This window comes from Oryza brachyantha, chromosome 3 (genome assembly GCF_000231095.2).
Source record: "Oryza brachyantha chromosome 3, ObraRS2, whole genome shotgun sequence".
Taxonomy (NCBI): domain Eukaryota; kingdom Viridiplantae; phylum Streptophyta; class Magnoliopsida; order Poales; family Poaceae; genus Oryza; species Oryza brachyantha.
In genome coordinates this window covers 1,486,182-1,511,356 of record NC_023165.2, presented here as the reverse complement: position 1 = coordinate 1,511,356, position 25,175 = coordinate 1,486,182, and the positions used below count along the sequence as shown (strand labels likewise).

The 25,175-nt window shown below is 43.9% G+C and overlaps 4 protein-coding genes and 1 pseudogene across 8 annotated transcripts; 2 read left to right on the top strand and 3 right to left on the bottom strand.

The window, feature by feature from the left end:
• Positions 1–56: 56 nt before the first annotated feature.
• Positions 57–2,408, bottom strand: LOC102708220 (coiled-coil domain-containing protein 124-like). Its single transcript, XM_006649275.3, has 3 exons — positions 1,689–2,408; positions 1,301–1,420; positions 57–417 (listed from the first exon to the last, which is right to left on the bottom strand). The coding sequence occupies exons 1-3, from the start codon at positions 2,253–2,255 to the stop codon at positions 406–408; spliced, it is 699 nt and encodes a 232-aa protein (XP_006649338.2). The 5' UTR covers positions 2,256–2,408; the 3' UTR covers positions 57–405.
• Positions 2,409–2,746: 338 nt separating this feature from the next.
• Positions 2,747–5,749, bottom strand: LOC102707939 (thiol-disulfide oxidoreductase LTO1). 2 transcript variants are annotated; one of them, XM_015834676.2, is made up of 7 exons: positions 5,546–5,749; positions 5,180–5,462; positions 4,578–4,834; positions 4,378–4,493; positions 3,855–4,002; positions 3,525–3,662; positions 2,747–3,249 (listed from the first exon to the last, which is right to left on the bottom strand). In XM_015834676.2, exons 1-7 carry the CDS (start codon positions 5,645–5,647, stop codon positions 3,172–3,174), a joined length of 1,122 nt encoding a protein of 373 aa, XP_015690162.1. In that variant the 5' UTR covers positions 5,648–5,749; the 3' UTR covers positions 2,747–3,171. The 2 variants fall into 2 exon arrangements, with proteins under 2 accessions (XP_015690162.1, XP_006649337.1); XM_006649274.3 differs by having other exon boundaries at positions 4,378–4,490.
• A 1,950-nt stretch (positions 5,750–7,699) lies between these two features.
• On the bottom strand, positions 7,700–14,544 carry LOC102707099 (poly(A) polymerase I-like). 4 transcript variants are annotated; one of them, XM_006649270.3, is made up of 14 exons: positions 14,123–14,544; positions 13,501–13,565; positions 12,745–12,855; positions 12,153–12,250; positions 11,983–12,069; positions 11,757–11,893; positions 11,572–11,644; positions 11,433–11,478; positions 11,252–11,361; positions 10,651–10,758; positions 10,485–10,544; positions 10,169–10,230; positions 8,918–9,230; positions 7,700–8,636 (listed from the first exon to the last, which is right to left on the bottom strand). In XM_006649270.3, exons 2-14 carry the CDS (start codon positions 13,538–13,540, stop codon positions 8,334–8,336), a joined length of 1,548 nt encoding a protein of 515 aa, XP_006649333.1. In that variant the 5' UTR covers positions 13,541–13,565; positions 14,123–14,544; the 3' UTR covers positions 7,700–8,333. The 4 variants fall into 4 exon arrangements, with proteins under 4 accessions (XP_006649333.1, XP_006649336.1, XP_040378191.1 ...); XM_006649273.3 differs by lacking the exons at positions 13,501–13,565; positions 14,123–14,544 and adding an exon at positions 12,367–12,515 and having other exon boundaries at positions 12,745–12,816; XM_040522257.1 differs by lacking the exons at positions 13,501–13,565; positions 14,123–14,544 and having other exon boundaries at positions 12,153–12,459; positions 12,745–12,835.
• Positions 14,545–16,174: 1,630 nt separating this feature from the next.
• Positions 16,175–20,957, top strand: LOC102706821 (annotated as a pseudogene).
• A 1,028-nt stretch (positions 20,958–21,985) lies between these two features.
• Positions 21,986–25,175, top strand: LOC102706541 (catalase isozyme C). The gene is made up of 6 exons (XM_006649269.3): positions 21,986–22,379; positions 22,490–22,586; positions 23,208–24,352; positions 24,436–24,503; positions 24,609–24,702; positions 24,845–25,175. The coding sequence occupies exons 1-6, from the start codon at positions 22,365–22,367 to the stop codon at positions 24,902–24,904; spliced, it is 1,479 nt and encodes a 492-aa protein (XP_006649332.1). The 5' UTR covers positions 21,986–22,364; the 3' UTR covers positions 24,905–25,175.

Below are 25,175 nucleotides of genomic sequence, written 5' to 3'. Positions count from 1 at the left end.
GATTCAGGCACAATATTGCAGTTTGCTTGAGTGCCCGTACCTTGCACAACCACATGAGCATATCTCGCAATCGAATGATTCGAAACATCAAGTTAGTTCATAGAAACATGTTCTTAACATGATAATCCTACATAAGTAGTACTCATATGTGTTTAACTGTTGATTGACTGAATGAATAAATAATAATCATGTCCCATTGTGTTCTTCCTGTGTACAGATATCACATTTGCTCAACTGCATCAATAATGCAGAAACGCAAGCTGATTTCATTCTAAAAGTAAAACAGTTTACAGGAAAAAAGTACATTTACTTCCTCCAGATGTCCAAGGCGGTCTTTGTATTGATAAAGAATTAAAGGAAAGCATGCCAGGGTGGCTCCAATATACCAGTCACATACTCATGAAATCAATCAGCAGCCTGCAAAGATAAGGTTGACGTTAAAGACAGTCAAGTGCATAACAGCACAAGTGCACAACTGGATGGAATTCCCATAGAACTGCTTTATAATTTTACCAGCTCGGAAAGTGAAGTGAATTTGAACATGTCACTTATTATAGCTTTACAAGGGCAGTCCACCAATCTAAATCTTATGGCATTTGTGATGTTTGACCAAAAAAAAAACATTGTAGAGGTATATCCAACAGCGAGTGTTTGTTGGCTGTGTCATTGTTAAGGTGATTTGTAGCGTATGCGTGCGTTTTTGGTTGCTGGAATGCTAAAGCTGGTAACCCCGGCAAGTTGTACCGAACTGGTATGCTTTCAGTAAAGCTGGGCATGATGCCTTTTGTCCAGAAAATATGTTGGTCCACCATCAGTTTATAAGTATGATTAGGATTTCAAGAGACTACTCAGCAAAATCTACAGCACCATCAGTTTAAGTATGACTAGAATATGTTTAGAGTGAAGTGTACCAACGGTCACTAAACTTGTGTGCATGTGTTATTTAGGTCCCCGAACTTGTCCGAAGGTATCATGTAGGTCCAATCGGACTCTACCCGCTCCATCCGCTGACGTGGCATGTCACGATGGTGCTTACGTGTTGTTAGGGCTATGTTGGTTCCACATGTCAGTATCTCTCTTCTCTTTATTCTTTTCTCTCTCTTCTCATAGGCGCTACCGTGGCATGCCACATCAGCAGATGGAGCGGATCTGAGCCCATTTGGACATATATGACACCCTCGGATAAGTTCAGGGACCCAAAAATGCATTTTAAGAGTTTAGGGACCTAGATGACACATACACATAACTGCCCGGTGCACTTCACGATCTACTTGAGGTAAAGTTGAATTTAAGGTTGAACCTGATTGAGAGGGTTGTCGGGAGATTTCTTCCATAACTTCCATATCATATCTTTGTACTGATGCAGAGTTAGCCCAGGTTTTTCCTCTTTGAGCTTGGCTAGCTCTGCTTCTTCAAAAGCCTGCATTAAGATGGAATTGCTGATCACAAGAGCACACCAAAAGGTACTAACTGGAACAAATTAAGAATTATTTTTGATATATCTATGTACATCAACGGCAGCCTAGAACCATAAATCCAGCAAGTACAAGTAGTTGCATCGAATGATTCTATTCTAAGAATAATTAGATACACAAGTATTGATTTCTCCCGGAGTATTTCGAATGCAAGGAAGATTTTACGGTTACCGTGGAAGGAAAAAACAAAACATAGAAAGGTTAGTGTCATACCTTGTACGAGACCTTGAGGCGGCGCTCTGGGTGGCGATCCGGTTGCAGCGCAGGCTCGGCGGCGATGGACATCTTGGCGATGGCGTCCTCCACTGACCGCGCCTCGATGATGGAGTCGTCCCTGTTGGTGTTGGCGACGAGCACGACGCGCTCGTACTCCTCCTCTTCGGCGGTGCGGGCCTGCCGCTTCTTGGCAGCCTCAGCCTCGCGCTCGAGGCGGATCCGCTCCTCCTCTCGGCGGCGCAGCAGCTCGGCTTCGGTGACCTTGGGGACGACGGGCCCGCCGACGCGAGCGGCCTTGCGGTCGGGGCGCCGCGCGGCGGACGCGAGTTGTTGCTGCTCGAGCTCGGCGAGGCGGCGGTTCTCGGCGCGGCGGGCGGCCGCCTCCGCGCGCTTCTCGGCGTCCTCCTCGCGGCGGCGCACCGAGCGCGACTTGGGGCCCTGGGCCGCCTGCCAGTATGCCTCCTCCTTGGCGCGCGCGTCGCAGTCACGGCGTTCCGCCTCGGCGGCGCTCCGGCGCTCGCGTGCCGCCTCCGCCTTGGTGTTGACTCCCATCTTCTTCGGCATTGCGGCTTGCGAGACGGCGCAGCCCGCCGCGGCGAGACGAGACAGATGTGAACTGGCGGCGAAGGGGCTCGCGGCGGCGCGGAGGCTTCTGGATTCGTCTTAACCGTAACCCTTCCACCTGTAGATGCATCGACCCACCGCTCTACTGACACGTGTAAATCGTATGCCGTAGTGCGGTCGTGCCATATATTGACTCAAAACGTCACAAGGATTGAAAAAATTGGGAGGAATAGAAAAAAAACGATTAGAGTAATTTCAGAAATACAGATAAAAGGGAAGAATACAAATAATTAACAAGTGTAAAACGGAGAACTACAAAACTCAAAAAAAATAACAGTTTTATTGGAACGTTCTATAAAGTTAGATCTCATGTCAAATTTCTTGTATGAGCGCTCCATAGAAATTTTAGAAAATTCAATAGGTCCAATCATTTGTTTCGAAAGGCTATTGTAAAAAAAATCTATAGGATTAGAATAAAAAAAACTGTTTTTCATTCAAATCAAAGGCCCTAGGAGGGTAGAAGACCGAGGTCTGAACAGTATACTTCTGTACAAATACTACTATCACATTGCAAAGAATACATTGCACAAGGTGCCGATGAAGAGAAGCAATTCACCCTCGCAGGATTTCACATTTTACACCAAATTCTACAGACTCTACAAAAAGATTATACATCAGTCTCCTCTGGGCATCTCCTATGTTCTCCATATGAGGCAAGAGCAGGTTTTACAGATTAATAAATTGTTACAGTGGTTAGTGGTTGTACACTTGTACTATTGTGCAATCGTGGAACGCACATTCCCTCCGCATGTCGTGCGAAATTACCGTTTTCAGGCTTCACAACCTTTGAGTGATTCACCAGAACCATAGAATACTCGTCTTAAATACAGTGGAATTTGTTCTTGTGTTAGATGCCTTAAGGTTGCTCGGTTCCATCAACAGGAAAGCCTGATTCTTCTGCGAGGACGGAGAGTTCCTGGTCACCCCCCAAAACCTGAAAGGAGGAAATCAAGAATCAATTTGTGAGCACATGTGACAAGGGAAATAGTCAATCTGAAGAAAGAGTGAATGCAAATAATTAGTTGGCGGAGTTTCATGAGACCATGAAGAAATAACAACACAAATGCCGGTTATATGAATGGTATCTAAAGTTCAGCAAGGCATCTAAAGTTTGTAATATGCCAATGTATATGAGCAGTACTGTAAAATTAGGAGGAAACACCTTGAGCCCATGTAAAACACTACAAACATCAAAGATATGGGAAATACCTCGCCATTGATAACCCATGTTGGAAAACCTTCTATACCAGCAGCTGCACATTCAGCAGCCATTTTCTTTCCCTTGCCAGCTCCATTAGGAAAACATTCAACATATTCCAGAATTTTTGTAGCTTCTCGACCAAAAATCTGCATGGCCACATGTTAAGGTAAGTAAAAGCATTTCTACTTCTAGTTTGAAGAGTGAGCTTTGCACACAAATGAAAAAAGAAAAGAAAACCATAACATCAGCCTATTACAGAAGCATTAGAGTAGAGCGTGTAAGAAGCGAATGAATCATCTGCTGTTCTGTATGGTAGATTCAAGGAGCTTGTATAGTACCTGTTTTTGTTCGTTACAATGAGAACACCAGAATGCTCCATACATTTTAGCACCAATCGAGCGCAGATGTTTTGCAAGTGCAATAGCAAATGGGGTTGATTCGGTTGTTATCTCTGTATCATATGGCTCTAGGACAAAATCATCTGTGCTGCATAAAAAGAAAAATGAAAGTCATCACTCAGTTTTGATGATAAAGACAATTCAACAGCAAGATAAAAGTTCATATGGCATTAAGAAGGGAATTCCACCACAAAACAATGCAATAAAAGAGTGTTGTTTGCCTTAACCTCTGTATTTAATTATCAAGACCAAAATAGCTACTCAAAACAAGAATTTATGATGTAATATGAAACAAAATACCTTAACAAAAGAAAAAAATGTCAAAAAGGTTTAATTGAAAGCACATAGTTGTCGTTGATATGTAACAAACAAAGATGTCATCTACCTAGTAATCGCGAGTCATTTCATTATTTGACACCTAAGACCTAACCAATTTCAGAGAAACAAATACATTTGGCCTCACCCATTTAATTGGGTTGTAGCTGAACTGTATGAATTTGTCAGAGCAAGGGCAACAATAATTGCTACTGCCAGTTGAAGACCAACAAACTTCTGGACACGTTCCAAACCAAAGTCCTGCTACACAAAAAGCCATAAGTAGTTGGCTAGGTTACTCTGTTACTAATTGTGTTAATGAAAAATAAAGAGAAAACAAGCACTCACCTTTACTCTGATGGAAAATAAAGTGAAGGAGAGAAATGCGGACGCCAAACAGTATGAACAAGAAGTACCAATAAATCTAGTGCTTAGGATATATAGGAAATAAGCACTCGCAGTGGCCATTGAAGTAGAGATCAGAAGTAATGTTAAACGAATATCTAGATCATCAATTCCAGGGAGGAACTTCTTCCCATTTTCTTGAAGAGAAAGTGTTAAAACCAAGCCATATGCCACCAGACCAAGTAGTGGAAGAGGAATCCCTGTCAAATTAGAGAGGCCAACCGTTAACAACACAGAGCACATCACTATTTTGCTTGCATAAAGTTAGCAGACGGGATACATAACATGATGTTTAGTCGAAATACCATCAAATATAGTAACAAAAGGATAGATGATTAGTTAGTTGTACACCAATGAATATCTGACAAACACTATCATCAGCAACAATTTCAGATGAAACTAGCAACTGTACTTGGCTTTGTTTCAGTACACACTTCAATCTTTACATTACATGTGGAGGAGGCAGGCACAACGAAAGTACAGTTAATCAGAATTTGCACAGTTTTAACGGACGTTTAACAGCTGCAGAAGCGCCAAGAGATTACCAAAGACGACGGAGTAGTCGCTTTGGAGCACGTCGCCGCAGCCTCCGCCTCCAATGGGGCAGAACGCCTCGGAGCCCGTCAGCTTGAGATAGCTGAGGTAAGCCGTCTCCAGGAACCCCAGACCGGCGACGCCCGCAGACCAGGTGCTCGTGGAAATGCCCCACAGGGACGACGGCGACGCTGGAAGGTTCACGGGCGGCTGGGGCGGGGCCGGAGTCGGAGTCGAGGGGTTCTCCTGCTCTGGGGAAGAGGGCTCCGCGCAGCACCTGAACCGCGCGGGTCGCTAGACGAAATCACGAACCACACGGGGTAAGAAGAGGTAGCAGCGCTCTTCGAGCCAGAGAGGATCAGTAGGAGGATTTTTACCTTTGCCCGCGAGGATGACAAGGCGGAGGTGGTGGCGACGACGGCGAAGCGAGCTGGAGACGGGATGAAGGAGATGGAGAGAGTCGCGGCGATGGTCGCCATGGGCGGCCGAGGAGGTGAAGGTGTGAGTGGTGAGATGTCGCTTGCTCTTGCTTGCGGGCGGCTCCGTTGCTCGCATCACCTCGAGCTCTCGGAGTCGGAGGCTTTCCGCTCTCCTCACACGATTGTGCCGAAGGCCCACAGGGACCAGAGTATGCATGGGCTTTTCATTAGGTTGGGATTTGGAACTTATAGCTTACAGGGCCCAGTTTTTAACCGCAAGGGCCCTCTAAAAAGATGCAAAAATCACCGAGAATTAGAATAAGTTCATTTGAGATCCATCAAACTGTCTCTCAGTTTGATTTTCGTCCTTAAATCGCAAAACTAGATACAGCGAGTCCCTCAACTTCTAAAACTGGTATAAATATAGTCCTTCGGCAGTATTATGGATGGTTTTAGCTGACGTGCTGCATGTGCTCCTCCATAAGTCAGTGTGGGACCCACGTATCAATCAGACATAAGTAAAGGAATAAACTCTCTCTCTCTACCCCTTCCTCTCTCTCTCACTCGGTCCCCTTCATCGTCAGCAAGGTCACATTAGAAGGGGAGGGAGGATAGCTGACGAGATTAAGCGGCGATGGCGGCCGGTGAGCTCATCGGCGGGGCGTCGGTCGGCGAGGAGGGAGTCATCAACGATGCTGAGCTCACCGAATTAGAGCGTCGGCGGTCATTGAAAGCCCTGGCAAGGGGTGATGGTGGCGGCGAAGGTGGTGAGCACTATGGTGGTGCTCGCCAGCAAGGTGGTGGCGGCGGCGGAGGCAGGTTATCGTTGTTGGCGCTGCTGCTGGTGGTGGTCACGGTGGCGGAAGCGGTCGTGCTGGCTGGCATAGTGCGGGATGTGAGCCGCGTGATTGCGTGAACCAGGAGGGGCAATTCCTTAGCGTGGTGGTGCCCAACGGGTTTGAGATGGAGCCGCTCCTTCGCTTGCTGGCCAAGAAGCTGGCTACTTACCTTAACGGCGCCCCCCTCTGCCTCCTGACGCCGAACTGAACCGAGCAACACCAATTCCCGTGAGCACCGGGCATCGACGTCCTGTGGAAGTCCTACTGCTTCCACCTAATCCTTGCGTGTGAGCATCTGTACGCACCCATCCTCTTTCTCATCTCTTGTTGTCCATACTGTACTGATTAGTAGCAGATTGTTTCAAACAAGATTGGATGAAGGTGGAGAAAGCGCCACGTGGATGAAGATATAAGTCAAAGAGGCCACATATATGCCACGTCAGCCAAAACCGGCGACAATACCGCCGAGGACACTGTTTGTACTGGTTCTATAAGTTAGGGAACATATTATATCTGGTTTTACGATGCAGGGACAAAAATCAAACTAAGCGACAAGTTGAGGAACCTTAAGTGGACTTATTCCCCAAGAATTTTTAATATCCAAATGCTTTGTCAGATGGCAAGTAAAAACCTACATACACCCATGTCTTTTCATTTATACTTATATGCCAAAATTTAAAATTCTAATCAAATATTTGAAATTGTTTTTAAGGTTTATTGACCAAAGTTTATTTTTTAATATTGGCTTTTAGATCACTAAGTATACATATATAAATTTTTTGTTTATATAAATTATTTTTCGGTTTGCAAATATGTCATTTAGCTTTTTTTTTCATAAAAGAACCCAAACAATCACCCCAAAGTCTTTCTAACCTCGGCCTGATAACCAAGGTATACTAAACCACTTAAGACCTCCGAACCAATCGGTGGCGGAAATACGGTTATCGCGTAGTTACTGCAAAAATCATGATAAATTTGAATTGAAAATTTTTAAATTCAAAACGGCCAAAACTGTGAAAAGTGAGGGTAAAAAATTAAAATAATAAAAAATAGTGTAAAATTATATAAAAAATAGAATAAGTAATATGGTAACAGTTAGATAATGTTATTAAAAAAGAGGTATGACTTCTATTTAATTAGGGACATTGCAATAATTATATATATATAACAATTAATAAGTGACAATTAATATAGAACATAAATGGTATTTAAAGTATATAATTACAACTCAATACCAATAATAAGTAGCACAAATATTATACCACCCATTTTTCTTAGATACATCTTCCTAGTAAATGTATACCTACGCATGATTCAAATGGTAACTATTACCTAACAAGTATAATCTTAACCCTAAAATAATTCAAATAGATAATTTTCTTGCTATTTTTTTGTTTTCACTTTGTTCTTGCGGTTACATTTGTTCTTTTTTCATCTATTTCTTTCACTAAACATCACTGCAAATCCATCTCAACCACATAGTTTTGGTTTCAAATTTCCTCAATTTGAGTTTGTCCTAAATTCATATGCCACCGCGGCTTACCCTTACCGTGCCCCACGGAGCGAACGGTTACCGCGGTTTCGTCGTCTAACACAGCTCAAAACCGGTTAAAGATTCGTTCGAGTTCACGATCAAAAATGAATAATATAAGCTTACACTTTCTCTGATACAATCCACGCAGTAGGCTCTATGTTCTACTACCAAAAAGAAACGTCAAGGCACTTGCGCAGTTGGGTACGAACATTATTCTCCAGCATCCACGTACGTGGGTTGAGGTAAAAGCTTGCCAGAGTTGTATGATGTGCATCCTGCACGCGCAAGCACTTTGATGCGCTGAGCCTCATTGACGGAATGGAAGAGATGCTGCCATGCTGGCTAATTTTGTTGAGTGACAACGGTTTTGCCATCACGATTTACTGGAGAATAATGTGGACAGTGACACTGAAGGATTGCTTCCGTCAGCAAGATCACCTGTACCCGCCTTCTTGTTTAGCTGATGGTACTCTGTGGATGCACATGGTAACACCTCGCTCATTGTGTCCATGATTACTTTCCCAAGAACAAACCGAACCTCATCAGGGTCTCCGTTCTTCAGTAACCTATAGTCAATTTCGTGCATACCTCTTGTTCTTTCATATGAAGTTAAGTCGGAATCAAGGCCCTCAAATATTACCAACACTCTCTCCCTCTCCCTGCGGGATACAAGCACCTGGTAACAAAGCCAGCAAAAAAAATTTAGTAGGCTGTGTATGTATAATGTAAATGCTCACTTAAGGAAAAAATATGGAGGCAGTTAAGCAATGGCTCATGCATCATTACAACTGTTCCAGCTACATAATATTAGAAGTCCACTTGGTGACTTTTGAACATTGATTGATCGGTCAGTACTGCACGCTTACTTGCAGAAGAGCCAGTAATTCAGTTCTAGATTTCATACCAGGAATTAATCTGACAAATGGGAGTTGAAACATATGCTAAAGAAATACTTGCCAATCCTGAAAATTGTGAAGCCTCTGAGTATTTGTCCAGCGACTGTTCGAGAGCATCTAAAGATGTCAATATATCAACTGACAACTTGACTAGCGATGCTAGATGTGATGTTTGTTCCATGAGATTGTCCAGTTTGCTCTGAGAAGGCCCCAGTGTTTCAGGAATGAAGGGAGTTGGTGCTCCAATATCTTGATTCAAGAAGTTGACTGTGCTCCCCCATGATCCAAAATACATCAGTGCACCAAAAGCCCTGATTACCTGGGCATCTTGTGGAGAATTTACCAATGCACTGTGAAATGTCAACAGTGCTGCCCTGTGGAATAATAGGAAATGTCATAGGCATAGCTGGTAGAGAATAACCATACAGCATCAAAACTTGTATGATGCACAAAACTTGCTCAAAACATACAAGAATTGTATCATGCACAAAATGGGAACATTCAACTGCACATAGACAATTCACAGTAGTATATAATAGTACAAGTTTAGAAAAAACTAACACTATAAAATAAATGCAATGTGTGTGCTAGTGTGCATAAAGTGCGCACAAGCTTGTGGGAGATTTCAGGCTGGAATAGGTAGATAATAAGTGTCACTGAAGTCCTCCAAATCCTACAGGACAAAATTTCAAAGAAATCCATGCATATTTTCTATTGATGAAAACTGGAAAATCAGAGCCACTAGACTCACAGTATACAGCAGTGTTTCCATATGACTGCAAAAAAAGAAATATTAACTTTACTATACTTGACATCTATATCAGAAATTTTTTTAGCAAGTAATTTTATTACTAAACCACTCGGCAAAATTTTTCCAAAACTGAACCTTTTGGTCACAGCAATGTTGATGGCGTAGCAAGACAACGCTACCATGCAACTTGGTCAGCGTGGCATGGCATGGCAGAATTGCCACGCCAATGTTAGTGGCGTGGCAAGCCGTTTCACCACCGACAATGGCGTGGCCAAAAGGTTCATATAGTGAAAATATTTTCTCTGGAGGTTTAGTAATAAAATTATTTATTAAAAAGGTTTAAAAAAAATTCTCTATGTCACTCTGGTCAGTGCAATCTTGATCAGCTTCACTTCTGGCTTTGAATTTTGATGGTTCTATGTTCTTCCAGTGAAGTGTATATGTAACTTCAGCCCGTACAAAAAAGAACACTAAATGATTCTATACCGTTTTATACAACTTGAGCATACCACTAAGCACATGAGGTAAAATGGACAGAGTCATTCATTTAAAGTTTCTTACCACAAACAGCAGGAGCATGGCCGATCAGCAGAGAGTAATTTATCAAGATTAGCCAGTAGTTTCTGCACATATCAAATCCACAGCATTATATAGAATATAGAAATGAAACACTACTTACATAGTTACATTACATAAGGCAACCAATATGAAGAGATTGTCAAGAGCTGATCAACAGTAACGAAACTATAGTACAATGCGACTAATACTTCATGGATATTGATGTGTAACAACACTAGACAGTTAAGTGCACAGTTTGAGTTATTTCACTTTTGTTTTGAAGAGAGAAAAAAAATGGCACATTTCCAGATTTACTCACCATGAGCATCAAATCTCTGTCATTTGATTTATCCTTCATCTGATCTGAGAAATATGCTGCCTAAAATACAAAATGCATTACATATGCAAGTAATATTAAAGATGGAAGTAGTCAGTGCCACAGCATCAATCGACTTACAGAGACAGGATCGCATTGTTCGATGTACCTGGAAAGGCAGCAACATATTGAGAAGTCCATATTTTCTGAGTAACCTAAGAGAAGACTCTGCTGCCCCATAAGATAACAAATAATTCATTTCCATCATTAACCTTGCCTACATAATAATGAGATCAAACAATTAGAAAAAATAAACAATTGTATATTAGTGCATGCTCTAATTTTCAAAATGCCACAGGGTATTGCCTCCTTGTTAACATGTCACTGGATTCAAGTATGAGTTGTGAAAATGTCACTACATTGGTATAATTAACACCATATCCTGTTAAGAGACTAAAAAAATGTCCAAAACACATTTTTCTCTGTTTTTTTTCTCCTCTCTAGCTTCATTTTTTTCCTCTCTAGCAAGTCACATATGATTGTGCATGAAGGAAGGGAGAAGTTGATTTTTTTTCAATATTCTATCGAGAAGGCATTTTAGTCATAGACAGTCAAAAAATGTTGACTTAACGTTGCAGTGGTATTTTGACAACTCCGGAAAAAACTAGCGGTGTTTGAGAAATTAGGGAAAAAGTGGTAGCAAGTTGGCAAATACCCTAATAGGAATTATGCAATAAATATTTATACTTCCATGGTGGGAGACAACAGACCTTGTCAATTAGTCTTATGGACGACGAAAGTTCTCGAATTGCACTAGAAGTTTCACTAGAGAACTCGAAACCAAGGCGGGCAGCAATTCTCAAGCCACGCAAAATCCTAGCTGAAATAAACCAAAATCTAAATTGTATGTGGATTGATTTAAGAAGTGACGGATATTCCTTGAATACCTACCAGGGTCTTCATCGAAAGAAACACTGGCAGGAATCACTGTACACACCTGTTGTTCATTTGACTTAGCCAAAAAGGAAAAAAAAAGAGAGTAGAAACAAGGATATGTGCATAAATTGAGATGAACCATGCTAATGGTTACCTTGTTTTTTCTAATATCCCTTACTCCATTCACATAATCATAAATCCTAGAGTTAAATGGATTAAAGAATAAGCTGCCACAAAAGGATTACAATAGTGTTAGTGATTACCTCCAGCAATGTTTCACAAAAGAAAGTCAACAACTTGTTAAGCATTTCAGGCACAAGATTTTGTTCAGAAAATTACCCATTTATTGTAAAGTCTCTTTTCATAGAATTCTGCCAGAGAAGAATATCCCCCTTGTCACAACATTTTAACTCGTTGGAACAACTTATATCTTTAGTTCCCTTCACATCATTTGTATTTGTGCTAAAGCTAGAAACCTGTTAGAAAAATAAATCCAAATAAGCATTTGACATCATTGCTGCAAAAACAATTGTTCATGGTGTGGATGTTCCTATGAATAACACACCTCAATTTTTGTGCCATACATATTAACCTGGCATATTGGAAAGCGTTTGCCGATAATTATACATCGTTGGAAAACAATTTTCTTAATCTGCAAAAAAGCAACATATGTTGACTTTTTTTTTTGCTTTTATCCAGAAAATGAACATTTATGACAAACGAATGAACCAAAACCTGCTGGAGGCTTGCAGTAGTAATCACATCAAAATCTTTAGGAACCCTTTTCAGTAGCAAATCTCTCACACATCCCCCGACAAGATAAGCTGCAAACCCTGCAACACAACTCTTTACTCGAGTAAGCATGCATTCCTATCATATTTAAAAGTGAGAACACCACAAATGTTCCATATCTGTCCACCTCTGACAGGTTCAAGAAGCATATTCATACCTCCCAAAGGATCCATAGTCACATGAAGAAAGCTGAGAAATTGAGTTCCAAAAACATGTCACATTACAAATTTGAATTATTGCTTGCCTTCACCTTGAACAAGTTTCCCATTAGTGTGGATGTTTTAATAGATGGGCATGGCATCTGCCCTGTGGCATATTAAGATAAAAGTTCATGCATAGCAGGGACATATATAATAAGATTCACTTGGTGTATTTCAAATTTTCAACAGAGAGGAAACAAACTTTGAATATATCACACAATTTCTTCATATTGTAATTCATGTTTGAGTGTATAGAAGCAAACGGTGGCATGACTATGTAATATCAATGCACAAAACTCACAAACATAATAAATGTTCAAGAGATTTATTATTACCTTTTCGTTTTAACTTGTGCAGGACAGCCCAGGTGTGGCGAGGTATATCCCCTCTAGTAATACCAATAGCCCTTGAGTCAAAATGCTTCCATGACGAAATATCAACAAATCCTGCACGAATTCAAATCATTCTTTAGGTTTCTCGCTGTAGAAACCACTGTACAAAGCTACCGTGCAGCACAATGAATAACATTCACTTGCATAGGTGTGGTTTACTGCTTATAATGTTATCACGCTAGTAGTGGTTTGTACAGCGGGAAACCTAAAAAATGATTTGAATTCGTGCAAGATTATTTGATGGAGGACGATCTAAAATTTAGGTGTGGCACATGGTTAAGTTAAAGACTAATACACACTAATTTTTAAAAAATTATATGATAATATGAGACTATATTTAGACCAAGAGAACAATATGTAACTTACAAACATAAAAGCAAGCATTGAAAATTGGCGTGTGCCTTCATAAAACGAAGATAGAACACTAGAGCTAGAGAAGAGGAGTATAGATATATGAATAATTTGCCACTGCCTACTGAAAAATAAAAAAGCAACATCATGTTAATATTATTGCAATTGAGATTAGATATATTGACATAAAGAAATACAAAGGGAATGCAAGACATATCAAAAAGAAGCTGTTAATTACCACTAGGTACTTTAGGAGATCTAAACAATCGCATTTACCTATCTTTCATTTTTTTAAATGGTTTTTTTAATTTGGTTTACATCAAACCCTTTGAAAATTCCACATTTTACCTCTTTGTGATTGTGCCTTTTTCTCCCCTTTCTTATACATCTTCTATACTTCTCAATTGTCAAACCTAGCAATTGGTAAATCACAAATTTATGAATCAGTAAATGAATCACAAATTTCTAATTCAGTAAATGAAATCACAAATTTACGATCGAGTAAATAAAATCACAAATTTACGAATCAATAAATGAACTCTGGCAGGTTCCTGGTAGCTTATAAGATAAACACATAATATGAATGGACTGCAATGCTACAACCATATAGTCCAGTGGCGGAACCAGGATCTCTTCAAGCTTAGGGCTCAAACTGAAGCCTGAAAATACCAATGTCATGCGCCCATGCCCCCCCACACCAAAATACAGTACAATTATGATAAAATCAATGCAAAAATATCCGTGGTAGGGCAAATTTCAATTCTAATGACGTTAACAGCCGAGAATGCTCATGATTGCGATTACAATGGGCAAAATTAAGGCCAATTCATCAATGGAAAAATCAATTGCCTATAACAAGAAACAAGGTTATGAGATGAAACTAGCTTGAGAAAGCACAATTAGCATACAGTTCAGAAGGCTCATATTGAAGCTAAAACCACCTATAGTTGTATCTGTTTGAGGATTATACCTCCACGGCTCCGCTCTCTGCGTTCATCCCGCCGAGCTCCAGCCGCCACGCGACCTTGGACCTGCTGCGTGGATTCCGCCAGACGCCGCCTACCGCCGCGCGCCGGCCGGGCTGCTGCGTCGATCTCGCTGACTGCCGCCTGCTTTTCCTTATCCCGCGAGTGCCCACGCCGCCACGCCACCGCTCCCTCCGGCCTCCCCCTACCGCCGAACACCACGCCCCTCCGCCTCGGCCTCGCGCCCTCGCGGTCGCGAGCTTCCCCTGCCGACGCTGGCCGGCTGGCGCACTGCCTCGCCGCGCCGCCGCCTCCCTACGCCGTGCGCTGCCTCGCAAGGCGTAGGCTGCAGGGCTGGCCGTCCGCCGCTGGCCCGCCGCGTCTTCGCCGTTTCTGCCCGTGCGCCGCCGCCAGCCAATGGAGAGGGTGGGACTTGGGAGACACAGACTGAGGGACTAGGGTTAAACTGAAAAATGGGCTGTCCTCTACTTGATGGCATGTTGGGCTAATGGGCTGCTGGATGCTTATTCGGATTTGGTAATTTGCTAAACTGGGCTTCGAAAGGCCAAGGCCTGATGGGCTGGCCCAAATGAGTAGGGCGGAATTGGACTTCTGTTTTTTCTTTTGGAAATATAAACTAAAATTTTTTGCAAGAGTAGTGCTAGGGTCTAATCTGCCCCTGGGCCAATTCCACCCATGATATAGTGGTAAATAAACACGAGAACTTTAGATTGTATAAAACATTTACATGCTTCTTAGTCTCAAAATGTTCACCGCCAGAACTCAGTCTCTTCGCCTTGCCTGCCTTATGTGCCTTGCGCCCTCAGCCCCTACCTAACTGCCAACAGTGGCTCCACAGCTGGTCTTTGGCGCCTAAACCCCTGATCGGCTAGCCCTGCCCTCGGTGGCTCGGCCCTTGCGCGGCTGTGCCGGCGACGCCTCATGCTTCCTGGAGCAAGTGGAGGCGCGGTCGCATGCGCACGTAGGTGGTGGATAGAGATGGCGGCGCCAGCAACTGTGCCATTCTAGCCTCTGGGTAGTGAGTAGGGTTTTTGTCTTTGGGCCGGCGGCCGCGCATGTTGGGATGTGGTTACTGCCTGCTGGCTGCCAGCCCGCCCAAGCTCAAGCCCACCACGCCAAGAATAATGTCGCGTCGCCTACTCTCATCGTGTCGTTGCCGCCTGCACCACAGCTGTGGCACCGCGTGTCCACGCATGCTTCGGCTCTATGCTAATCTTGATGGTGCAAAACTACAATGTCTCGACATTAACAACATTAACATCAAGGCCCTCAATGCATTCTTTAAACAGTTCATAGGGTGAGCGCCAATTCTACCGGCGCTCAAAATAATGCTGACCGACCTCTAATAGGAAAAAAAATTGATGTTTCCTTCGATTAGTATTACACAACTTAATCATCTCCATTAAGCGGGATGCTTTATTTAAATTGAACAAAGAAGATATAATTAACACTTTAAACTTATTAGAAGGCGTATATCTTATAAGAAAAAAATAGGACGGTAATCTTTTTCAAACTTTTCTAGCATATAAGTTTTTTCGAGTTAAAATTTTACTTAACTACTAATTTTATATGTTTTAAGATACTTTATTAATATATTTTAATACACTTTTAGTCTATTATATTGTCTATACTTGTATTATATATATTAACATCGTTATATTTACTGTTTTCAGGAAAAAAAATTGGTCAGGCCATCAATATCCTATATCTTATATCTGCCACTGCTAGCGCTGACACTTGCCATCAATGTGACATTTTAGCTAATTTAGCAATGACTTCATCAATGGTGTTATTTTTGGCACGATTTACTTTTCAAATAATTGTTTTATTAAAAGGCTGAATTTGTCTAAACTTCCGGGAGATCGTTATGCGTCTGGGCAAATACTGTGACGGGACTAGAACCGACCCTATTACAGCGCGGGCCCACCCCCTCCCGCCACCTCCCCTCGCCCCCGTGCGCGGGCGCGGGCGCGTGTGCCCCCCACCCCCTACCCGACGCAAGGAATCACAGCCTTCCATCTCTTGTCGCGCACTTATTTCCGCCCGTTAATCTCTCCATCTCACCTCTTCTTCCTCCTCGTCCTCCTCCCACAAGCCCGGAGACGCGGGACGGAGAGAGAGAGAGAGACCCGAGGAATTTCCCAACCCACCCAAACCGAGTCGCCAACGCCACACTCCTCTCGCTCGCTCGCGCGCGCGCGGACGCGTCGAGGGGGCCAAGGATCGGGAGCGCAGGGGTCGGACTCGGGCTGCCTGGAAGCGTACGCGGACGGCGGATCGAGGCCAGAGAGGGGCTAGGGTTATGGGTGGCGGGGGCAGGGACGGGGACGGGGACGCCGGTGGCGAGCCCGCTGCCGCGGCGCCGGCGACGCTGCACATCCGGTGCACCAACGGGTCCAAGTTCGCGGTGCGGGCCGACCTGGGGCTCAGCATCGGGGCGTTCAAGGCGATCGTCGCCGAGAACTGCGACGTGCCGGCGCCGCAGCAGCGGCTGATCTACAGGGGCCGGATCTTGAAGGACGAGCAAACCCTATCCAGCTACGGTACATGTGCTTCTCAACCAGGAATCGTCGCTCTTTTTCTGTGCGATTAGCACTAGCTTGTGTGCTTGAAGCGATTTGCTCGATCTATGCGCGTGAAATTTCGATGGTTTAGGTCCTATTCTTTCTAGCTGAGAATGTTCGATACAGTGCACCAATGCCATCTTCATAAGAGGAGAGCGATAGGTAGGTTGCGTGTGTGAATTCTTCCTTGATTTTCCATGTTATTTGATAATTGATATTTTAGCAGCACCGTGGAGCCTTTGTGCTCTAAATTTATAATGCAGCATAGTGGAGATGTAGTAGAAGGCAGGATCAGGGAACTTTTTCACTCTAGTTTATAATGCATTGTAGTGAAGGTGTAGTGGAAGGGAAACAATCCATTCCCTCCCTTACTGACATGGATGTGATTCCAAACATCATGGAGCCACCAAGCTATGCAGGTGATTGTATTATTAAATGCACATGTGCGACACTAAGCAAAATTATATTTGGTGATGCATGGTTAGGATATCTTTGTAGGAATATACGTTCCTTGTTGGACATAGGCAGCACAATGGTATTGTTGTGATTTGCAAATATGGAGGCTATATATTGCTATCTTTGTCTTGCCTAAAAATACTACTTCATCCATTGCAAGTGCTTGTTATGAACTGCTCGCTATGATCCACCTGTAATGTGATAGCTTGTACAGCTGGTTATGGCCTTATGTTATGACGACGTAGCATTAACTATTGCTGTGTTATGACATCAACAAAAATTAAACATATGGCATTATCCACATGGGCAATTATCCATAGAAGTAAAGAACTGAGGCTCAATCTTCCAAAAGTATTGCAAAAACTGATAACGTTATGCATGCCTGTTCGATACTTCGATGTTTATTATCTTCCTTTCAAATAAAAGGCAGAGGTGTACAGTGTCATTCATGGCAAATTCTTTAGGGTCATTAAATGCTTTCTATGGACTGAATTTATACTAATAAAATTTGATCTTGAGCATTGGGTTTTGATCCCACCTACTGCAACTCTGCAAGGGTCTCTTCTACAGAAACAGAGTGTGCATCCATGCCCATCATATCTACTTGTATTTGAACCTATTTAAATCTGCACCTATGTGTTACCCAATCATTTACGTGAGGTGTCTGAATTTCTTTATATTGGGTGTAGATTTTGCTCTCCGTGAAGGGAGCTCACCCTCTATCCTCTAAACCGCATTCACCCACCTTTTTTCCTTTTGTTTTTCACCGATTTTTGGACTTATTATGCACATCAACTTATGAGTTACCAGATACTGACATAATCATGAAAGGTCTATCTACCCATTTTTGACAAAATGCTTTTAGAACCACTATTCTTTGAATGCAACAAGTTCATGCATTTAAACTCCTTCTGTGGCTGAGTTAGGTTTCACTGCATGTTTAATCTTGAGTCACTAAGATTTTCCAAATCTCGCTTATTCTTATGCCTATTTCTACTCTTGAAGGTGTCGAGACAGATCACACCATTCACATGGTGCGTGGTGCTGCCCCACCAGCAGCGTCTGCACCTCCTGCAGCCAACAATGTAACTTCAGCCACTAATGCTACCACTGCTACCAATTCACCAGCAGCTGGTTTTGGAGGCCTGTTGCAAGGTCTTGGCGGTGCAGGTTCTGCTAACAGCGGAGGGTTGGGCTCATTTGGTTGTAGACTTCCAGAACTCTCCCAGATGCAACAACAGTTAGCCGAGAACCCTACTTGATGAGGGAAATAATGAATATGCCCCTCATGCAGAATATAATGAATTGCCCTGATCTAATTCGTAATATAATTATGAACAACCCTCAGATGCGTGAGATCGTTGATCGTAATCCAGATCTTGCTTATGTACTCAATGATCCAAGCATTCTCCGCCAGACTGTTGAAGCAGCTAGGAATCCTGAACTTATGAGGGAGATGATGCGGAACACAGACAGAGCCATGAGCAACATTGAGTCTTCCCCAGAAGGATTCAATATGCTCTGACGCATGTATGAAACTGTTCAAGAGCCATTTCTGTATGCAACAACAATGGCTGGGGAGGGTGATAGAAGTCAAAACCCATTTGCTGCTCTTCTAGGAAATCAAGGATCAAACCAAGCCAGAGATCCAGCTGCAAATTCACCAACAACCACCTCAGAATCCACAACAGGTTCTCCTGCTCCAAATACTAATCCACTTCCCAATCCCTGGAGCACAACTGGTAAGTTATTGTTGTCCTGTTTTGGTATCCTATAATCGTGAATGAAATTCTCTCTTACTAAGACTTGAATCAACAGCTGGGGCTGCACAGGGAGCAACAAGGCCCTCTCCAGTTAGCAATGCAAGGAGTGACCACCAGAGCAATGCAAGGAGTGCCACAACTGGTGGTCTAGGAGGGTTAAGTTCTGCAGATTTGGGAGGTATGCTTGGTGGTGGCTCGGATGCTTCCTTCTTGAGTCAGGTTTTGCAAAATCCTACAATGATGCAAATGATGCAGAACATTATGTCAAATCCTCAGTCCATGAATCAGGTTTGTTGCTTCATTTGTTTCTTTCATGGAATATTTGACTATGTGCATCTTTATCTGTAAGATACATGTGTTTTAATCACCTCATGACGTTTTCTTGCTTGCAGCTGCTTAATATCAACCCAAATGTGCGTAATATGATGGAATCTAATACTCAGTTGAGGGAGATGTTCCAGAATCCTGAATTTGTTCGCCAACTGACATCTCCTGAAACTTTGCAGGTAAAAATAATTATATTGCTGTAGTGCATGGAAATCTCATAACTTATGCTTTTTTGTTCGTGTGTGTGTGTGTATGTAGCAATTAATCTCATTCCAGCAGAGTTTGATGTCACAACTTGGTCAACAACAAGCTGGCCAGTGAGTATCCCCCAGTTCAGCTTAACCTATTTTGCTTATGATGTCATGTATACTTTTATTTTTCTAAGTACTTGTTGAGTGTAAAATGAAGAGAATTTTTTATTTGTAATTATTGCCTATATTAATGCTTGTTGAATCATTTTCTTTTGTTTGAATCAGATACCGAACCCAATCAGGTGCTGATGCAGGTAATTTCCTTTACCTACACATGCAGTCATATAAGCTAAGATTATTGATGTTTGTTGATTGGTTGCACAATAACATTATAGCACTTACAGCAAGTTTTTCCCCTACATATTGAGGGCAGTGGAGTGCACAAATTTTTGCCTTCTGAGATATTTATATTGATAATGTACATGAGGAAACAAATGAATGCCCTCCGGACCAAATGTACTCTTCTAGGAAACAATTTAGTGATTTAAACTGTTGATACTTTATACCCTGGTTTACCTTGTTAGTGGTATAGTTGAATCAGACATCCAACTCAAATGATTTCTGAGTTCATCATTTGAAATCAATATGAAATATTACCATATCTTGTTAACTAGCACAAAGTAAAATATGTTCACACCTATCTGTCTTACATAGATAGTATATGCTATGTTGCTTCACTGAAATGAATAACACTTCAATGGCACTACTTACAACAATACTTTAATTTCAAGCAATGTTAACCTCAACAATCTGATGAGCATGTTCAGTGGACTCGGTGCTGGTGGTGGCCTAGGTGTTCCTAATGTGCCGAATGGTTAGCAATTTTCAATATATTTTGGAATCCAATCCTACAAGCAATGGTCACCTTGCTATATTTCTTGAAAACTTTATTTAACGTTGGAGTTTTTTGGATTGTCCTCATTAAGCAATGTCAATATTTTCAGTGCCACCAGAACAACTCTATGCAAGACAACTAGCTCAACTCCAAGAAATGGGGTTCTTTGACACCCAGGAGAACATTCGAGCTTTGATTGCTACAGCTGGAAATGTTCATGCTGCAGTGGAGCGACTTCTTGGTAATATTATTGGCTGACAGATTCTGGTGACTGGAACTGTTCCCGACTTGTTACCTGTAGCGCACATGTAAGATTGTCTGGTTCATTGGTTTTATACCGTCAGATTCAAAGGCATCATCTAGGTCCAAGGTTTTAGATTAATAAACGAGTGGAACGGGTGAACCTTTCCATACATGATTGTCATGTGGTGATCAAGATATCGGTGTATTGAGGGTACTTTGGTTGTCATGTATTGATCAAGATATCGGTGTATTGAGGGTACTTTGGGTGGGTGTACATACATATTGAGCTATTTGTTGTTACTGCAGTGTACATGACCGTTGTTAATGTTTCCCTGCCTTCTGCTACAACCTATAGATGCCTGAACTTTCATTGAAGATAAGCGAGAAATTTGGTTTGCTCCTGCTTTGATGGCACTATCGGATTGAAAAGGGGCTTTTATGTGCCAAAGCTTCTAAAACAGTATAGTGAAAGATGGAAGATGGTCAAATGGGATCCCCTGTAATACTACATACTACAGGGGTTGGGTTGCCACCTTTGCTGGATGCGAGCGGAGCCATCGATCGCACAGTCAAAATTTTACGTTTTACTACAAGTCAATGCGTCATAATGTGCTTTCGGACCTCTTGTTCTATTTTTGAAAAGTTATCCTCGTTTTCATTGGTTCGATAAATTGAACGACCGTTCTACATACTAAAGATTTTTTTTCCCCCTGTCTAGGTAAAGAAAATTGAATTATTAGGATACAGTTCTTTTTTCTATGTAAGCAAAGCACCTCCACAATTAACGAAATTTATTCTTTTCTTAATGATATTTTCGAAATATAGTCTCAGTTTTTTCGTTCGGACCGGGGCCTCAAATTCATAGATACGGGCCTGGGGTGTGAGCAATCTATTGTTAAGTAGCTGGATGTGGAATATCTATTGTTAAGTACATTACTTAAGTAGCCTAGATGTTTAGGTGGGGTGACGAACTCTAGTGATCCAAGCTGCCCTCCATATCATTGCCTTTCAGTTCAGTCCGTTATTGCTGTTTTCTGATGCTTTTCTCTTCTCTTGGCGACTGGCGAGCCGGTGGCCGCGCGGCGCAAATCGCGTCGCACTGCAGGTAGATACTTCAGTGTAAAAATCTATGCCAGGATCAGGTGAAAATAAAAAAAATCTCTGAAACCGTTGTAGCAGAAAAACCAACAAACCATGTCTCCAGTGTCCTTTTTCCCTCTGTTTCTCCCGTCTTTTGGGAAACAGAATAGTCACATGGATATACGCATCGTGGGCAAATGTGAACAGCATCTACAGCCCGAGCAGAAATTCCCATCGGCCGTCGCGTTCACATTGCTGTAGTCCAGCTCCAAAATTTTCGCCACCATTTATCTGACGGCGAGCAGGCCACACAGCACAAAACAAATTCCGTTATTTTTCTGGACGGCGAGCGCCGCCCGGGCAGCGTGTGGATGAGGCGCGGCCCATATCCACCCATCCCCTCGCCCCCCACACACATCCACCGCTCGCTCCGCGGAGGCACACGTCTCGGGTACTACAACGCCTGCGTGCGCCGTAGCCCCACGTACCGAGCCCGGAAAAAGATCCGGGACGCGACAAAACTCGCGAGCAAAAACCGACCCACCCAACCCCGCGCGCCCGCCCGCCCAGAGTCTTCTCCTCTCTCTCCGTTCTCTCCCGTCCGCTCGTCGTCCCGCTATAAGTAGCGCGGTGCGTGCCGACCCTCGCGAGACGTTCGTACGTAACCCCGAGCTCGCCGGTCGCCGCCTTCGCCGCCGTCGTTAGCCATGGATCCCTACAAGGTAACGTGTGCTCGGTTACTTTGCTCCTTCTGCTTTGATCTGCTTCCGGTGCATGGTTTGTGGGGGGTTTTTTGATGCGGAATCGGTATTGATGATGATGATGCGCGCAGCACCGCCCGTCGAGCTCGTTCAACGGCCCGCTCTGGAGCACCAACTCCGGCGCGCCCGTGTGGAACAACAACAACTCGCTCACCGTCGGCTCACGAGGTACAGCGGTCCCCCCCCCCCCCCCCCCCTGCCCTTGATTGGTGGTATTGCCAGAGGTTGTCGCGTTGAGATGATGGTAGATTTGGTTTGTGATTACCTTTTAGGTCGTCGGTGGTGTAACTTTGCGGATTGCTAGTTTAAATTCCAACGTCATCCTAGTAGATTTGTTCTTAGTCCGGATTCATTATAGCAAAAAAAATAAACTTGGGTATTTGGTTACAGCATGTCCAGAAGACTAGAACATGTTTTGTTTTCAAACTGATCTTTATTCGGAATCATTTGAAGATTGAACTGTTTCCTACAAAATAAAATTCTTGCGTTCCACAAAGAACCATATTAGTGTTTGTTTAGAGCACACAAAAACAATAGGAATTTCTATACCTCAGCTAGGTCGATCGTGACTACATAGCAAACCACTTGTAAATTCGAAGAGGAACTCAAACACTGCTTAGTTATAGTCTTCATTAGTCTAGATTGGACAGAATATGATGACAAATAGAAACGGTTTGATCAACGACATGATGCGAGCATAGCTTGTTCGTCAGTTTGATTCAGCTCAGTGGGTGATCGATGAAACTGAACGCAGTGCGTGCGATGACTGAAAGTGAACTTGAAATTCAGGCCCGATCCTTCTGGAGGACTACCACCTGGTTGAGAAGCTTGCCAACTTCGACAGGGAGCGCATCCCGGAGCGCGTGGTGCACGCCCGCGGCGCCAGCGCCAAGGGCTTCTTCGAGGTGACCCACGACATCTCCCACCTCACCTGCGCCGACTTCCTCCGCGCCCCGGGCGTCCAGACGCCGGTGATCGTCCGCTTCTCCACCGTCATCCACGAGCGCGGCAGCCCGGAGACGCTGCGCGACCCTCGCGGGTTCGCCATCAAGTTCTACACGCGGGAGGGGAACTGGGACCTCGTCGGCAACAATTTCCCGGTCTTCTTCATCCGCGACGGGATGAAGTTCCCGGACATGGTGCACTCGCTCAAGCCCAACCCCAAGTCCCACATCCAGGAGAACTGGCGCATCCTCGACTTCTTCTCCCACCACCCGGAGAGCCTCCACATGTTCACCTTCCTCTTCGACGACATCGGCATCCCCGCCGACTACCGCCACATGGACGGCTCCGGCGTCAACACCTACACCCTCGTCAACCGCGCCGGCAAGTCGCACTACGTCAAGTTCCACTGGAAGCCCACCTGCGGCGTCAAGTCGCTGCTCGACGACGAGGCCGTCACCGTCGGCGGCACCAACCACAGCCACGCCACACAGGACCTCTACGACTCCATCGCCGCCGGCAACTTCCCGGAGTGGAAGCTCTACATCCAGACCATCGACCCCGACCACGAGGACCGCTTCGACTTCGACCCGCTCGACGTCACCAAGACGTGGCCCGAGGACATCATCCCGCTGCAGCCGGTGGGGCGCATGGTGCTCAACCGCAACATCGACAACTTCTTCTCCGAGAACGAGCAGCTGGCGTTCTGCCCGGGCATCATCGTCCCGGGGATCTACTACTCCGACGACAAGCTGCTGCAGACGAGGATCTTCTCCTACTCCGACACCCAGCGCCACCGCCTCGGCCCCAACTACCTTCTCCTCCCGGCCAACGCCCCCAAGTGCGCCCACCACAACAACCACTACGACGGCTTCATGAACTTCATGCACCGCGACGAGGAGGTCGACTACTTCCCCTCCCGCTACGACCCCGCCAAGCACGCCCCCCGCTACCCCATCCCCTCCGTCAACCTCACCGGCCGCCGCGAGAAGGTAACTGCATTAAAATTCACCACATTTTCCTTTGATTTCTTTCTTAAATTAACTGGCTTTTGATCATCTGCTTGCGCGCGCAGACTGTGATTCCCAAGGAGAACAACTTCAAGCAGCCCGGGGAGAGGTACCGTTCATGGGACCCGGCAAGGTATGTGCAGCAACTGAATTTAACTGTCGGGAGACTGAGCTGAACTGAACTGCACTGGACTGAACTGCTGATGCTGACTTACTGATGAACAAACGATGAATGCAGGCAAGAGCGGTTCATCAAGAGATGGATCGATGCGCTCTCCGACCCTCGCCTCACCCACGAGATCAGGAGCATCTGGCTCTCCTACTGGTCTCAGGTAATTAACTACATCACATTACCATTTTTGTTCGACAAAAGAATTGAAAGAATCATCTACCAAGGGATCTGTAAATTTGTTCTTGATTCTGAACTGCAACTTGAACGAGAGATGAACCGTGTGTATCTGTCTGTCGATGCAGGCTGACAGGTCGCTGGGCCAGAAACTGGCGAGCCGTCTCAGCGCGAAGCCGAGCATGTAAGAGCTTCGTGCAATCTGCTTCAGTCATGGAAGGCCTCAGCTCTTATCGGATAAGAATTGCTGTACCTGATACTTTAGCAACACCGATCGATCGAGTCTATTTTGGAAAAGAGGACAATATGATTATTTCTACCACCATAGTTAAATCGCACGTGTACCATAATCATGTAATAATAATCTGTAACCCGAAGACACGTTTCTCCTGATACTTCATGATTATTGTAAGCGTACCTTTTATCAATAATTTTAATACAGTAAGATTAATTATTTAA

Bases quoted from the DNA above. Each gene is read 5' to 3' on its own strand.
- LOC102708220 (XM_006649275.3), bottom strand. From the start codon at position 2,255: ATGCCGAAGAAGATGGGAGTCAACACCAAGGCGGAGGCGGCACGCGAG. The intron at 1,421-1,688 runs GTATGACACTAA...ATCTTAATGCAG, and splicing joins GCCTCAAGGTCTCGTACAAG to GCTTTTGAAGAAGCAGAGCT.
- LOC102706541 (XM_006649269.3), top strand. The intron at 24,504-24,608 runs GTATGTGCAGCA...CGATGAATGCAG, and splicing joins CGTTCATGGGACCCGGCAAG to GCAAGAGCGGTTCATCAAGA. The intron at 24,703-24,844 runs GTAATTAACTAC...CTGTCGATGCAG, and splicing joins GGCTCTCCTACTGGTCTCAG to GCTGACAGGTCGCTGGGCCA.
- LOC102707099 (XM_006649270.3), bottom strand. From the start codon at position 13,540: ATGTATAAGAAAGGGGAGAAAAAGGCACAATCACAAAGAG. The intron at 11,362-11,432 runs GTAGGTATTCAA...GGTTTATTTCAG, and splicing joins TTCTTTCGATGAAGACCCTG to CTAGGATTTTGCGTGGCTTG. The intron at 10,231-10,484 runs GTGAGTAAATCT...TGATATGTGCAG, and splicing joins ACAGAGATTTGATGCTCATG to AAACTACTGGCTAATCTTGA.
- LOC102707939 (XM_015834676.2), bottom strand. From the start codon at position 5,647: ATGGCGACCATCGCCGCGACTCTCTCCATCTCCTTCATCCCGTCTCCA. The intron at 4,494-4,577 runs GTGAGTGCTTGT...CTTTTTGTGTAG, and splicing joins TATTTTCCATCAGAGTAAAG to CAGGACTTTGGTTTGGAACG. The intron at 3,250-3,524 runs GTATTTCCCATA...TCCTCCTTTCAG, and splicing joins CATGGGTTATCAATGGCGAG to GTTTTGGGGGGTGACCAGGA.